The sequence below is a fragment of the Neopelma chrysocephalum genome, unplaced genomic scaffold, assembly GCF_003984885.1.
Source record: "Neopelma chrysocephalum unplaced genomic scaffold, ASM398488v2 Primary Assembly neopelma1_147, whole genome shotgun sequence".
Taxonomy (NCBI): Eukaryota; Metazoa; Chordata; class Aves; order Passeriformes; family Pipridae; genus Neopelma; species Neopelma chrysocephalum.
Window position 1 is genome coordinate 7,982,552 of NW_020897809.1, and position 14,140 is coordinate 7,996,691.

At 41.3% G+C, this 14,140-nt stretch overlaps 1 protein-coding gene across 8 annotated transcripts in view; it reads left to right on the forward strand.

Moving 5' to 3' along the window:
* The window catches only part of SLC6A6 (solute carrier family 6 member 6), a 91,838-nt gene extending 81,439 nt beyond the window's left edge, over positions 1-10,399 (forward strand). For all 8 annotated transcript variants that reach the window (XM_027700690.1, XM_027700689.1, XM_027700686.1 and 5 more), the window contains 6 exons: positions 2,463-2,575; positions 5,248-5,385; positions 6,447-6,549; positions 7,435-7,535; positions 8,214-8,384; positions 9,843-10,399. In XM_027700690.1, coding sequence (XP_027556491.1) covers positions 2,463-2,575; positions 5,248-5,385; positions 6,447-6,549; positions 7,435-7,535; positions 8,214-8,384; positions 9,843-9,983 — 767 coding nt within the window. In that variant the 3' untranslated portion in view covers positions 9,984-10,399. The remainder of the gene's footprint in view (positions 1-2,462; positions 2,576-5,247; positions 5,386-6,446; positions 6,550-7,434; positions 7,536-8,213; positions 8,385-9,842) is intronic.
* The last annotated feature ends 3,741 nt before the right edge of the window (positions 10,400-14,140 follow it).

Consider the following 14,140-nt stretch of genomic DNA (forward strand, 5'->3'; position numbering starts at 1 on the left):
AGCCTAGGTGCCATGTGCCAGGGACACACTTGTCAGCCAGGTCTGGCTCCTGCTGAAAGCACTGGTCACTGCTGGCCTTCGCTGCCTTTAGTGGGTTTACACAACAGTTAACTTAGACTCCTCTGGCTTCTCCGTGAAAACAGATTTTTAATGAATAGCTTTTTTCATTTTTTTCTGAAATTATTTTAAAGGCAGAAAGGAAGGCAGTGGAGGCTCAACACAATCATAGTGAGTCCTGTCTAGTCTGTGCAGCCTCTCTTTGGCTGGAAGAAGTACTCTACCACCCATGCAATTTGTAGCAGGATTAAACCAGCACAAGATTTGCTTTTTTTTTTCTTGTTTAAATTCCATTTGCAAACAAATTCAGATTAAACAGGTCTGACTATAGTGCCTTGGGTTTCCTGATGCCTGCCTGGTCTCTGCCTCTGCAGCTCTCCAGCCATGCCACAGCACTTAATGGCAAAGAGCCAGAGTGTGGGCTGGGATCATGGCAGTCCTCACCAGCTTTTAATAGCAGCCACAAGTGCTTCACTTCTGCAAAACACCCTTCCAAAGAACAGAGTTTCAAATTAAATACAATTTTTAGATTATTTATGTTTCAGTTGAAGGGTTGCCAGGAACATTTTCTTTCACATGGACTATTCTTTTTATACTTGAACACTTAGTTTCAAAGGAAAATCAAAACTAGCACAGGGCTTAGGGCACTTTGTATTAGTTGGTATCACAGTGCAAGAACAGTTTCACTGGCCAAAGCATACAGAACTGAGCAAGTTTTGAGGAGAGCAGTTTTACATCTGTCTCATCAATTGCACAGATCAGCTGCAAATGCCATCTGGTAGCAGTTCTCCCTCAGGGAAGATCTGCTGTATCCACTGAATTAAGGGGGAAAAAAGCAAAGCCCCCCAAAATTTGAGACATTCACCAATTTTTTGGTATCTTCTGTCTTATAAAATCTTAGTTGTGTTTCATTTCAAATAAAATTAGTTGCTTGATTGTTGGCTAATTTGTATTTATTTCTGTTCAAATATTTTCAGTGACTTAAAGTTTTCTTTAGTTTGAAAAAAAAGTCATCCTTTTTTATCTCTTTCTCTAGCTTCTTTTTCTGTCTTTCTTGTTGGAAAGGAAAAGTGGGAGTTAGGAAGAGCAGCGTTAGCAATTTTTTTTTTGTACAGATCAGAGATAAGATTTTTTGGCCCTGCAATGCAGCAGTTCAAAAAAAAATCCCTTTTCCATTGAAAATGACATGAGTACACTTGATAACTGGCATTTTCCAGGATTTTGAAGGCTCCTTAAAGTAAACAAGCAGACAAGCCAGGCATTCCTGGGTTTAATCTGAATTTAAATCTGCCCTCAGAATTTTTTGTCAGCCTCACCAAATTTCTCCGTCCCCTCTGAGAGCCTGCTGTAAATGCCAGGCTGCCAGTGTTCCTGTCTCCCACTTGTGGAGGGCTCTCTCCCTCTTCACAAAAGCTCCCATAAGCAATAGCACCTGGCTCCAGGTGGGAGTGCCTCTGGAGATGAGCGTGCGAGAGCTCCGTGTGTGGGTGTGAGTGAGATCCCGTCTGGTGCAGAGCGCAGACCAGACCCAGTCTAGAGAGGAGCCCTCGCACACAATGCTTTGTTTTCCAGAGCAGAGAAGCCCAGCACTTAGTCCCAGCCCCGCTGGTGCTCCAAGACTGCTGGAATCCATCCTGCAGCTGGGGCTGGTGTTGGTCATACTCAGTGTCACCGTGGCAGGACCGTGTAGGCTGGCTGGATAGGGGCAGATGATGTGACAGCATGGGGAAGCAATTTTCTGCAGAGTGATTTTACACCCCAGCGGTTCCCAACAGCAGGAAGCATTTTTTCAGGAGCCCCAGTTGATATAATTAGGAGTAGCCTAATCAGTGCAGCAGTGAGGGTTTGCAGAAGCAAAGGAGCAAACTCCTGGAGTGCAAACCCTGCTTTAGAAAAGCCATGCTGGGTTTGGAGGTTGCATACAGAGAGTAGGCAGTGGTTGCATTAGTGAAGATCCCGGGGAACGTTTTCAGCAGAGTCCCCTTCCCTGCATGCAAAAGAATTTCATCACCATCATCTTCATCATGACCATGTGGGCTAGCAGTGGGATTCTGCCATTCCCCTGGGTCACCCCTTCTCCCCCCTGCCCCCAACACTGTCCTGTGTCCGTGCAGGGCAGATGTAGGACACCTCCATTATTGGCATGTTTGAGACAGATGTTAAAACCGGTGATCTGTTAGCAATGGCCTCGGGGGTTTGCCTGTGGTTTCTGCTGTAGTCATGCGTGCTTCGATTTCAGATAAAACAGCCAAACTGTTTCACTTCTGGTATTTCCAGCTGCGTTTGGATTTATCTGAACGGAACCAGGCATTCCTGAATTTGAGGGTGGCTACCTTTACCAAAGAGCTGGTACTTACTATTTCTCTTCCCTTCCCTTTCCCCTTCCCTATTTTCTCTTTCTCTAGGTCCAGGCCTGGCCTTCATTGCCTATCCAAAAGCTGTGTCCATGATGCCACTGCCCACCTTTTGGGCAATCCTTTTTTTTATTATGCTTCTGTTGCTTGGACTGGATAGCCAGGTTAGTATGATGGGTAAGGGATATGTGGCTTATTGTATTGTCGCTGCTGACTGAGAAAAACTGAGTTAAGGCATGAATTAAGAGGAATTTGTCTGTATTCCTCTTAATTTGTCTGTATTTTTAGTGAGGGGCTTCACTTGATGAATCTGTGGATGTCAATTTGTAATATGTTGCTCAGTAAGTCTTTCTCATCAGGAGTTAGCGGAGTCCACAAGACTAGACCAGTACTCCATAACCTAAATTTCAGTCCCTGTCTGGCCACAAAATACCACTATTTTGGTTGCAGTGCAGTATTTTCTTCTTTTGAAAAAAAGCTTAATCATTTTAAAACATGCAAGTCTACAGCAGTCAGTTCCACAGAGTACTTAGTGCCATTGCGATTACCTGCAGTGTGCATACACCATCATTAAAGCACTTCAAGAATTAATAACTACTAGAAAGACAGGCTTTCATAGTTGCCAAGTGCCAAAAAAGTGAAGTTGTCATGAGATACAAAAAGCACAAAATGTTTTGTACAGGGTGGCTTCATGAGCAGCCAGAGAACAAAGCCACAGCCTTTTTCGGTGGCCTTGGGCTTGGAGGTGCTGAGGAATGTGGGATCCTGCTGACTTTCACGTCACTAGCATGAATTTAGTACCTCCAAACAGACCAGAAAGCATCTCATATTCCAGCTGTACTAATTTTAAAGCACACACTGCTATTAATCAGTGAGCATGAAAAAATCAAAATGTTCAGTCCAAGAAGTTAGGTTATTTTTCCCAGTGGTTGCTTGTAGGAATGTTGGACTAAGTACTGCCAAGGAACCTGTAAATCATCTCTAGATAGTCCACTTACAAGGAAACATGGGTGACCAGGGATTATGCAGTAACTGCATATTCAAAACTCAAACTTTTCTGCACTCAAAAGGAAAGTCATTAACATTTTTTTAAAAAAAGGGATTTGTAAGGATGAAATGTTTATGTAGCCTAAATGTCCTCTTGTATGAGGAGAGCTCTGTAAATGGATTTTTACCAATTGTTGTGTACTTAATCTCTTACATTTTTTTATATTTCATTTGCCCTAAATTGCTCTTTATGGCTTAATCTTTGAACTCTGGTGAGCAACTTTTCAGTCACTCCAAAGTAAATGTGAAAGTGCCCAATGCTGTGGTTCAGCAACCCTATGCTTATGCAAATTGGAAGCTGTCTAGTAATTTTAAAAAGCTCCTCACTGCGTGGAATGATTAAAACTAATTGGAGCACTTAATTTCTCTCCTCCACCCCTCTGGTTTTTTGGAGTGCAGTCAAGCAGGTTTCTGGAATGCCAGAGCAGTTTCAGATCAAATCAGCCCAAAGGAAAGGGTTACATTAGAAAAGAAAACTAGTTTTACAAAAGTCAAAGGAACAAGACAGGAGGCAACAAAATCTGGTGTAGGACAAAGTCTTTTTGCAGGACAGTCTGTATTTCCAAAATAGAGCTTCGGTTTGTGATCAAAGAGGGTAGAGTTGTTTAAGGGCTCTTCTGGGCACTGTAAGAGCAATAGAGGTACCAGGTAGGAAAAGGCAGCTTTTCCTGAAATAATCTATGTCATAGATTAATCTGTTAATAATAATGTGATAAGTTATTAGTTATAAGAAGATATATCTACTTAAAGTGAAGATCAGTTCTACAGAGGCAGCCTTTATGGATACCTGTGTGGATACCTCATGTCTTCAGTGAGCTTTGTGCTTTTTCAACCTTCCCAGGTTGAAAGTATAGATCAGTTTAAAGATCCTGTCTTTGGTTTTATTTGGGGGAAGTTCAGTAGTTGCTTTCTGCCATGGGCAAAATGCATCTGCTTTTTGATTAATTTAAACTTTTATTTAAGTCCAGTTTGGGTTATTTGGCTAACTCAAGTTACACATCTTAAATGTATAGTTTTCCAAAGGCAAACAAGTACAAATACAGATATTGTGAAGCTAGATAAAGATTTTTAGTTCATCTACTCAGAGCTTCATTTTTGATTTACATGTGCAAATACTTTACCAAATCATTTTATGGGGACTGTATGAATAGCTGCATTATTTTTGCAAAAGTGACCAGAGCCTCACTCAGAGATACTCTGCTCACAGATCCAGAAAAGACATGTTCAGTCAAGAAGAGCTGCTATTTCATGTCAAAGTCTGCCTTTCCTTGGCTGGATTTTCACTAACAAACCCAAGAGTAGAATTATATCAAATTGTGGAATTAACCTAACTAGTATCTATGAGGTTTTCTGGCACATCAAAAAAAGGCTGGGAGGTACTCTCCTAGCTTGGACTTTCTTAAGTGTTTTCTCTCTGCGTCTTTTCTAGCATACATCTTATATTCATCTGGAACAGTGACAACATGAAAGCCACATAAGTGCCTTCCTGTCATCAAATTAACCTCTTTATCCTTGTGGCTTGCATTTACAAAGCCCCTTTGGTAGCTCATAAGGCTGCTGGGAAATAAACAGCAATTCTGAAAGCTTGTTCCAACCTGAAAACTACCCCCACGCTTCAGCCTCTGGGTTACAAAGGAATGGCTTCTGATTTATTTATTCAGAGCAGCATTTTGCCACAGAGCGCAGTTGGGGTGTTGCTGGAGAGGGTTTGTTCAATTAGGAGCCTGGATGAAATGTGCAGTGGGTATTCTTCAAGTGACATTTCTCTGTTGCTGTTTTCCCCCTTTAGTTTGTTGAAGTTGAAGGACAGATCACGTCATTAGTTGATCTGCACCCATCCTTCCTAAGGAAGGGTTACCGACGGGAAATCTTCATCGCTATAGTGTGTTTCCTTAGCTATCTTCTGGGACTAACTATGGTGACTGAGGTAAGTAGCACCAGTGCTGGAAATTGCCTTCTTTGCCAGCCATTTTTCAGGCCAGTTTTAGCTATTTAGCCACTCAGAGGAGCAGTGCTTTTTAGATCTACAGAGCATCTTTCATCCCTAGATCTGAAAGCATTTTGAAAGGGAGCTATATATACACCCGCTTTTTAGTCAGAGGAAAAGAGACATGAAATCTCATTAAATTCAATCTGATCTCAGGTACCAATCAACATGAGTATGAATATTAACATCTAGCTCTAAATGATGAAACACATTGGAAACCTTCAGCAGAGCAGATTAAGAATCTATCCAATGTATGCAGGGAAAGAGATTTTTATCTTAGTTACACAGATTTGAATTAATTAAATACCACCGTGTTTATTCTAGTATAAACTAGACAGGAATATGTTCCAGTGCCTGCACTGTTGTGATATTTATCTCCAAAATAAAATCCAAGCCAGATTTTAAAAACAACTGGAAGAGCACGAATGTGGGAGGTAAAATAGCACCTGTAACAGAGGTGCCTAACAAACATGGGGTTTGATGTAGAAGTGCGGGTATATATAGTTCAGTGTAGTGAGAGCAAAGAGTCTAACAGCACGGTATAAATAAAGAGAGTTAGAAAGCAAAAAATGAATTATTCTCATGAAAAAAGTCCTTTCACTCAATTAATAAATGAAGGCCCTCCTGTTGAACTGAATTCCATTTGCAGTCTTTTGGAGGTGTTAGTATTAGGAGACGACCTGTTGTTTCTTTGTATCGTTGGTTTCTTTAAATGCCCATCCTAAAATGCTTTTGAGAAGGAAAGATTTAAGTGTGTCAGTAGATTATACTAAGTGGCTTAATTTTGTTTAATCGTTGTCTTGTTTGGAATTCTTCCTGTAGTAAACATGCATATTCCCTGGGGAAGGCAATGCCAAATATTTACCTTACATACTTGCTTGATACTGCTTCTTATTAGACAGCAGTCATTGAGATAGGTTGATAGATGTTGCTGGGAGCTGGGCCTGAAATATTTGGGTTTTTCCTGTTGTATCCCAATCAGTTGTGTCTCTCTTTTACAGGGTGGCATGTATGTTTTTCAACTCTTTGACTACTATGCAGCTAGTGGTGTATGCCTTTTGTGGGTTGCATTCTTTGAATGTATTGCTGTAGCCTGGGTTTATGGTAAGTGAGACTCCTTTCATCTGATACCTTTTGATGAGTCAGTGACAATTTTGCTTGCCAAATATTTAATCATCAGCCACCCCAGAATCTTCTTCCCAGCAACAGACACATGCCATTAAAATAAATTTGCCCTGACCTCTTGGAGACGAATTTGCATCTGGGATGAAGCCAACCTCCAGTGTTTTTCCACAAAAAAATTAGTATTTTTCCATTGCTAATTAACAAAGGCACAATTAAGCATTTACGTGTTAAGTTTAGAGGTGAGAGTTGAAAGTTTGGCCAGCCATGAAAATTCCTCTTTGTCTCTCAGAGAATTTCCTTTCAGGGCTGCAGCGTCCACGGGGCCAAGCCAACCAAACAGAAAGTACAAAAAGGGAGCTGACAGAAGAGTGTATTCTGCCCCATTATTTTTAGGCAGTGCCAAGTACCAAGGTCTGACAGTAGCCTCTAGCTGCCTGAGCTGGGAAGGGATCAGATGTTTGCTGGTCAGGACTAGTCATTTCTTTGATTCTTTATGTGCTCCATCTCCTTAGAAAAGCAAAACAAACAAAGCCATAATTTCACACCAGTCAGATTCCTGTGGAAGCAGAGTGCACTGTTTGCTGTCAGCTCCTTCCCAGGTGATCCATCTGGCAAGTTCAGTGAGAATCTGGAGAGAGGAGAGGGTGTGTGAGGGGGGCACTCCTGCATCCGAGTAGTGAGGGGAGGGGTGGGATGAGAGTCCCCCAACCCTTGCGCTTCTCTAGAAAATCATGTAGGACTTCACAGCTGTGGGAAGCATTTGAAGAATACATCTGACACCCTCCTCTTCCCTTTAAATGCCCCTTTGAGGCCTAGGAAAGCAGCTTTAATCTTAGAGGGCTTTTATATGTTCGATTCTTACAGGCGCTGATAATATTTATGATGCCATTGAGGATATGATTGGATACAGACCTGGTCCCTGGATGAAATGGAGCTGGATTGTGATCACACCAGTTCTTTGTGTGGTGAGTACTGACCTGTGCTCTTTCAAGTTTTACACATGGCAGTGCTGAGCCGCCTCTTACTGCTTCTCTTCAAGAGAAAGCTGTTGCATTCAGAGGCCAATTTGCAAAGAGAATCTGGAGGCTCGAACATTCCCCTCAAAGTCATTATGTTCTCAGATGTCAGCTGCTAACGTGACAGCTCTCTGCTGTGCCCGTGCAGATTGGAGTTGGTTACGTTTCAGTGTATTTTTCTTAGGATTGGCAAAATGCTACAATCATGAAGAGAAAACTCACTTTCCAAAGAGCAGACACAGGACTGCTGGGCTGTTGTAACAAAAAGACTTGAGCAGTCTGAGGCAGATCTCAGCATGAAGTATTTCACTGGGTGGGAAGAACATCCTGGTAATCTCCTTGCAATGTGCAGCAAATAGTTGAGCCCTGAATAAAAACAGGCAGCATGCTGCAGCTGTTCAGCACCATCTCTTAACACTGTTTCGAGCAGCAGATGCTATAAGCAGATGCAGATGCTCTTTTAATGATTTAAATGGAAGAATAATTCCCACATTGGTTTAAAATACACAGGGTATTCATCAGCTCTGCCTTTCACTGCCTATCTTCCTCAGGGCCAGTGGTAGCACCAGAGCCCTACTACTTTTGTTATTATTTGAACCTCACTTTGTTTTCCCTTCTCATCCACAGGGGTGCTTTATCTTTTCTTTGGCCAAGTACAAACCACTGACCTACAACAAGGTCTACACATACCCAGACTGGGCAATTGGCCTGGGCTGGGTTCTTGCCCTTTCCTCCATGATCTGCATCCCTATGGTGATGGTCATCCGCATCATTCAGTCAGATGGGTCGCTCATTGAGGTAAGAGCAACCAGTTGTTTGTGTAGAGGAGAAAGGGAGCTTTAACTTACTGTGTTTTATACAAAATAATGTTTGGAAAACTGCCACCTTGTCCAGGTAGGGCAAATAAGACTGCTAAAGATCACCTGTCCTTTCAGCAAACAGTAGAAACAGAACAAACACAAAGCCTTCTGTCCTCAGACAAACATCAAGTGATTTTACTCGTGTCCCACTTGTGCAGTTGCCAGCTTGGCAAATCATTACCTCCACGTGCAGACAAACACTCAAGGACTGGGGTGTTTCTAAGTATCAGGTCTCTCTTCTCCAGCCCACAGGGACATGGAAGCACCACACCGAAAATCACAGAGAAAGCAAGAGATAGAGAGAGAGAGACCTGGGTCAAACCTGCTTGTGTAAAAGCTCATTGAATTTCAAGGAAGTTTGGATACACCTGGGGATAGCGTGGCTCTCAGGCATGGCCTTCCCTGTGGGGGACTAAATAGAAGTCAAAACCTCCTGCCAGTGGACTTCACTTTTTAGCTTTTTTAATTTGTTATTGTTTTATTTCAAATTGAAATACTGGATCGAGATTGCCCTGATCTTTGGAAAACTGAGTCTGATTCAGACTTAACAGTGCAAATTCCCTTGGGTTTGGATTTGCAGGCGGTCTCTTGCCCTTTGCAGTTCAGTGCAGGTTCCCCTAATTTGCTTTTATTCCAGTTTAAAGTTTTTAGAGACTGTGCAACTTAGCAATTCTCTTCTAAGTTTTCAGATTAGTTTTGTTTTTGCCTAATGAGATGGTCTTAAATGCAGCCCAGGGTATTCTTGGAGGAGAAAGTGGGACACTTTGGGTTATTTAAAAAGAGATAATAGAATTTTAAAAAAATGCCAAAACCAAACATTTCCCAGAGCACAAACACTTGCATTTGTTTTCATCCTAGTGTTAATGGTCTTTTTCAGCTGTGGCCAGGGCATAAGTGTTAATTTTCTTGCCTACATTGTCACCATTGTCACCATGAGAGACAAGTGTAAAAGTAGCCAAAACACTGCTCAAAGACTATGTTAGGAAAGGAAAGAAGAGTAAACATTGGTCAGATGCCATTTAGTTCTTCCTTTGTGAACTGAGATGTAGGAGAGAAGTTGCCACTTGGCAGTGAAGGCTGGGCTGACGGGCAGAGCTGTTTCTAAATGAGGAAGGAGAACACACATCATTTGAGCAGCAGCAGCAGCACTGAAAGCCCAGTGTGCAGGATGCTGGATAACATATCCATAGGAATATCCTCTCCTATCTGTCTTCCCTGCGTCAAGTCAGGCTCTGCAGCTGAGCAGAAGTTGAAGGCAGGGCCCCACAGATCCCCGTGTCCTTGGGGTGTACGCACGGCTCCAGCAGCGCCCTTGGATTGCTGCATCCTCCGGCCTGCACGTGGAGACTCAGAGGCCTGCTGGTCATCTCACCTCTGCTTTCCTTCTTTCTTTCAGAGGATAAAGGCGGTGGCTGCCCCCAAGGAAGTGAATCGGTGGTCCAAAGAAACAGAGAGTGGCACCCCCTTCTGCCCCAATGGAACTTCGAATGGCGGATTGATCAAGCCAACTCATATCATTGTGGAAACCATGATGTGAGCTCTCTCTGTGAGAGGATAAACCTGCTTTAACTGCCGTTTACTAACCATAGATTCTCATAGGACCAGGTTTACAGAGCTTTATATTTGCACTAGGATTTATTTTTATTTCTCACAGAGAAAGTTATTTTTTGTGTGTGTGTTTTTTTTTTTTTTAATATTTTGTAAGGTAATCACAGCAGACGTCTCTCTGTAGAGGGAGAGCTTTCATATCAGACTAGACATATTACAGGAATTTACTATTATTGGGTTTTTTTAAATATATATATCTTTATCTCTAAATATTATACACCTTACCACTTGAATTGATTGTCTTACCAGCAATACATTCAAGTCTCAGAAAGCAATTTTAGGTGCTGGTATGGTTGGGAGCAGGGTAACCTACAGAACACACAAAAGGAGCTCTGTTGAGAGATACAATTTGTAAAAAAAATGCTGTTTCAAGAGAATTTTCAAAGGTGTAGTATTTCCACCCTCTGGTTCAATTATGGTAAATGACAGGCGTCAGGGTCACTTTAGGGAGCGGGTTTTGTTTAGCACAGTTCCTGAATAAGGATATGGCCAAACAGCTGGAGCAGAGAGTTTGCAAGGGAAGCTGGTTGTGAAAAACCTTGTGGCCTTCCCTCCCAAGGACAGCGTTGGGAGCCTGTCACACTGATGGAGGAGGACTTGAGGAAGGCATTTGCAGGATTTGGCATGGTTTTCAGGGTTTTTTTAATTATTTTTTAGATTTTTTTTTTTTTACCTGAGTGAAATGCCTGCTGTTTGTGTTTGGGCAGGGAGGTTGAGTACCTGCTCCTGAGTTTTCCAGAAAAGCATATTTTGATGCAGTGACACTGGTGTAAACTTGAATTCTGCAAACTGGGATGGCAGCCTGCCCCCGTGGCAGTGGGATGAGCACTAAGGAGCCGAGAGGGGAAAAGCAGCACCTGCCCTCTGGGTGCCTCAGATGTTCACTTCCTCATTTGGATTTTGGTTTGGGGCAGAAAAATAAAAGAATAATTTTTGGACTCTAACCATTCAGGAGTGAACACAAACCAGGTCATCCATGACAGGAGAAACAAAACCACTCACCTGGTGAACCGGTATTGATAACAGACACATTATACATAATATACACAATAATAATAGTAATGATGATAATAATATCACACAGCAAACAGGTGCTTTTCATCCATGTATCTCAAAAATGCTTTTCCAAGTTTGGTAACCAGGATTTGCTTTACCTTTGTATTTTTGGGGGGACAGGGGGTGTCAGTCATTGCTGGTTGAGGAACAGACAAGAGGACTCTGTCCCTTGTCCCATGTTACTTAATACCAGCAGTGGACCCAGAGCCCCTGGTCTCCTTGCTCATCATTGGGTTAAACCGTGGTTTGATTTGATTTGATTTGATTTGATTTTTAGGAGGGAAGGAGGATGGAAGACATATTTATGAATCTTCTATGCTGAAGAAACAGGGCTTTTAGGAATTTAAATTAAAGGGAACATGTAACACTGAAATATTTTTTATTGATCAGTAGGAATTGGGTACCATTCCAGGTGAGACTGGGGAGTGAAGAGAAACCACTACAAAGAGTGTAGGAATGGGGGGTCCACTTCGTGTGGTCCAGGTGAATGTTTCCATGGGGAATTGGATCCCTGAAGACTGTCCAAAACATGGACAAAAGCCTTTTTCTTTTTTTTTTTAAAACTTGAGCAGGTTGTGCTGGGAACAAGTTCTCTGGCGAAACTTGGCCTTTTCTTGTGGGCATTGTATTAGAGGAAGAGAGTTTTTTCTTATGTACCACAGTTAGGCTATCCAAAGGTATTTAGAAGAAATGCTTGATAAAAGCAGAGTTTGTATCTGTTTATTCTGCTGTCAGCCTAGTCTGTCAGGGCAGAGTTTGTAATTTATCTAAACAGGAACATAACCAGTTCTTAACATTCCTACACAGTAGTTTTATTTTATTTTTTCTTGTCCCATGGGCTAACTGGCCACAGCAGCACAAACGCTTGTTAACTTGTTGGTTTTCCTGTAACAGAAAAGGGGTGATTTAAAACTGAGAGATGGACCAAAATAATTATTAAAGAAAGAAAAAAGTGGCTGCATCTGTAACTTTCAAAATCTTTCTAGTTGGAATTTGTAGATATTTTTACATCAGATAGCTGAGTTGCAGCAACAAAACCAGCCACCATAGAGTTACTTTTGTTTTCTTTTTCTGGTTGCTGTATTACGAGAGCTCTAAATGAAACTTTTCCGCAGCTGGAGATGGCAAACATCTAATGACACTTCCTGAGCAAGTGGCAACAGCCATCGAAGGTCACAGGAGGAATTCTCAGAGCCACAGGGTGTCATCAAATGTGCCCAAAATAAAGAAACATGCATACAGCTTTTTTTTTTTTTTTAATAGCCTTTAACAATCAAAGGCAAGGAAGTGTAATCAAAGATAACTCTCCTAGTGGGCTTCAGCTTGGACTCTCATTTTTGAGTTACAATTAGTGTCTGCAGCAAACAGGCATGGGTGAAGAGGGAGTAGCAGGTTAGGGGGGTCTAAATTAATGGTTTTTGTGAGCGCAGATGAAACACTGATGTTTGATTTATTTCTTTTTATATATATATATATATACATTGTCATGCAACTGTGTTTGAGATTATATAGTTTGCACATCACTTTTGTGCTGTAGAGGTGAGACAAGCTTTAGTTAGGGGAAAAAATGGTTTGGCTACATCAAAGATATCTCCAGCAAGTCAGCTGGGTATTTAAACATCTCCCATGTTGGGAAGAGTGTGTTTGTGTGAAGAACCAGAGGGCTAATACTACACCTTTAAATATACAACTACTAGAGAACTAGAACCCAGCCCCATTTCAATACAAACTGTGCCATTCAAATCAGTCGCTTCCATGTTCCAAGTGAAAATGTCTCACACATATGCAACAACCTCATTGAAGTGTTCTCTGTGTCAGCTTCTCTGGCCCTGCTGTGCTCCTTAGCACAACTGCAAGGGAGGTCTGGGACTCACCAAGAGCCAAAAAATTATTGTTTCTGGAAAACAGTTTTCCTTTCCCCTCCCTCTTCCCTGGAAAAAAAAAAATATACTTAATTCCTCTTGTTTTATCTGGGGTTTTGAGTTCCAGTGAGAACATTTGCATTTTTATAGTTTGGGGGTTTTTCCTAACAATTTTATCAGGTTTCTAAACTTCTCTTGGTGATAAATTTGCATTTCAACATGATACTCTGCCAAATTTATTAAAAAATAATTTTTTAAAAAAGTTTGTGTTTTCTACCTATTTTGACTGCAAAGACAACTGATTTTTTTCATATATTTACTTGTTTAAACTCCTGTGACCTATTTTACCTGTTTTGTGTAAATGAGGAACTCTATATTATAAAGTATCATGACTAGTCATAGATGAACTGGTTTGGATCCAGGGAAAACTTAGTGTAGTTTTGGCATGAGATCTTTAGAACCAGATCCCTGAGATTAAAGCCAGAATAAACCAAGACAAAACGCACACCTTTTCATATTTCATGTACCTTTGTATTCATGGGTTCTTCTGGGCTTGAAAACGGCAGAATTTCAGCAGTATTTATTTCGAGCTGAACTGTAATCAAGAAATAGTAGAAATGTAAAGGGGAACATTTTCCCCATGAGATTTTCTGATCTGTTTCTTATTTTTTCCAATTTTCCAGACCTTTTCAGTTCACCTGTCACTAGTGATGATCTCACTGAATGAGCATCTATTGTAAGGGACTTTACCAGTAGTCTGTATCTCAGTATTTAAACAGTATGATTTCATAAATAGAACTGGTTTTTATTGTTTTTATTGTTGTTATTGTTATTATTCTATTTTTCCTTCTCATCCATAGCTTTCCTTTTCATCTGGTCCAAACAGATTCCGCACACTTAGAAAAGTCCTCTTTTAAAGTTTGAGACAGTAGGTCCACAATGGATTTTTTTCCTGTGTTGTAAATGAAAATACAAAAGTCTGTCAGCTGTATTTGCCATCTAGAACAGCGCTGGTGGTCACCCTACAGCAGCAGCGCAGCTCCTGGAATTAGGGGCTGGAGGGGAGTTAGGAATAGTCTGCTGGAACAGCTCAGCAAAATTGATTTTCGCTGCTATTCTTGGGGAGAGGAAGAAATGAGGAAAATAAAAAAAATGCAGCCTTACAGTT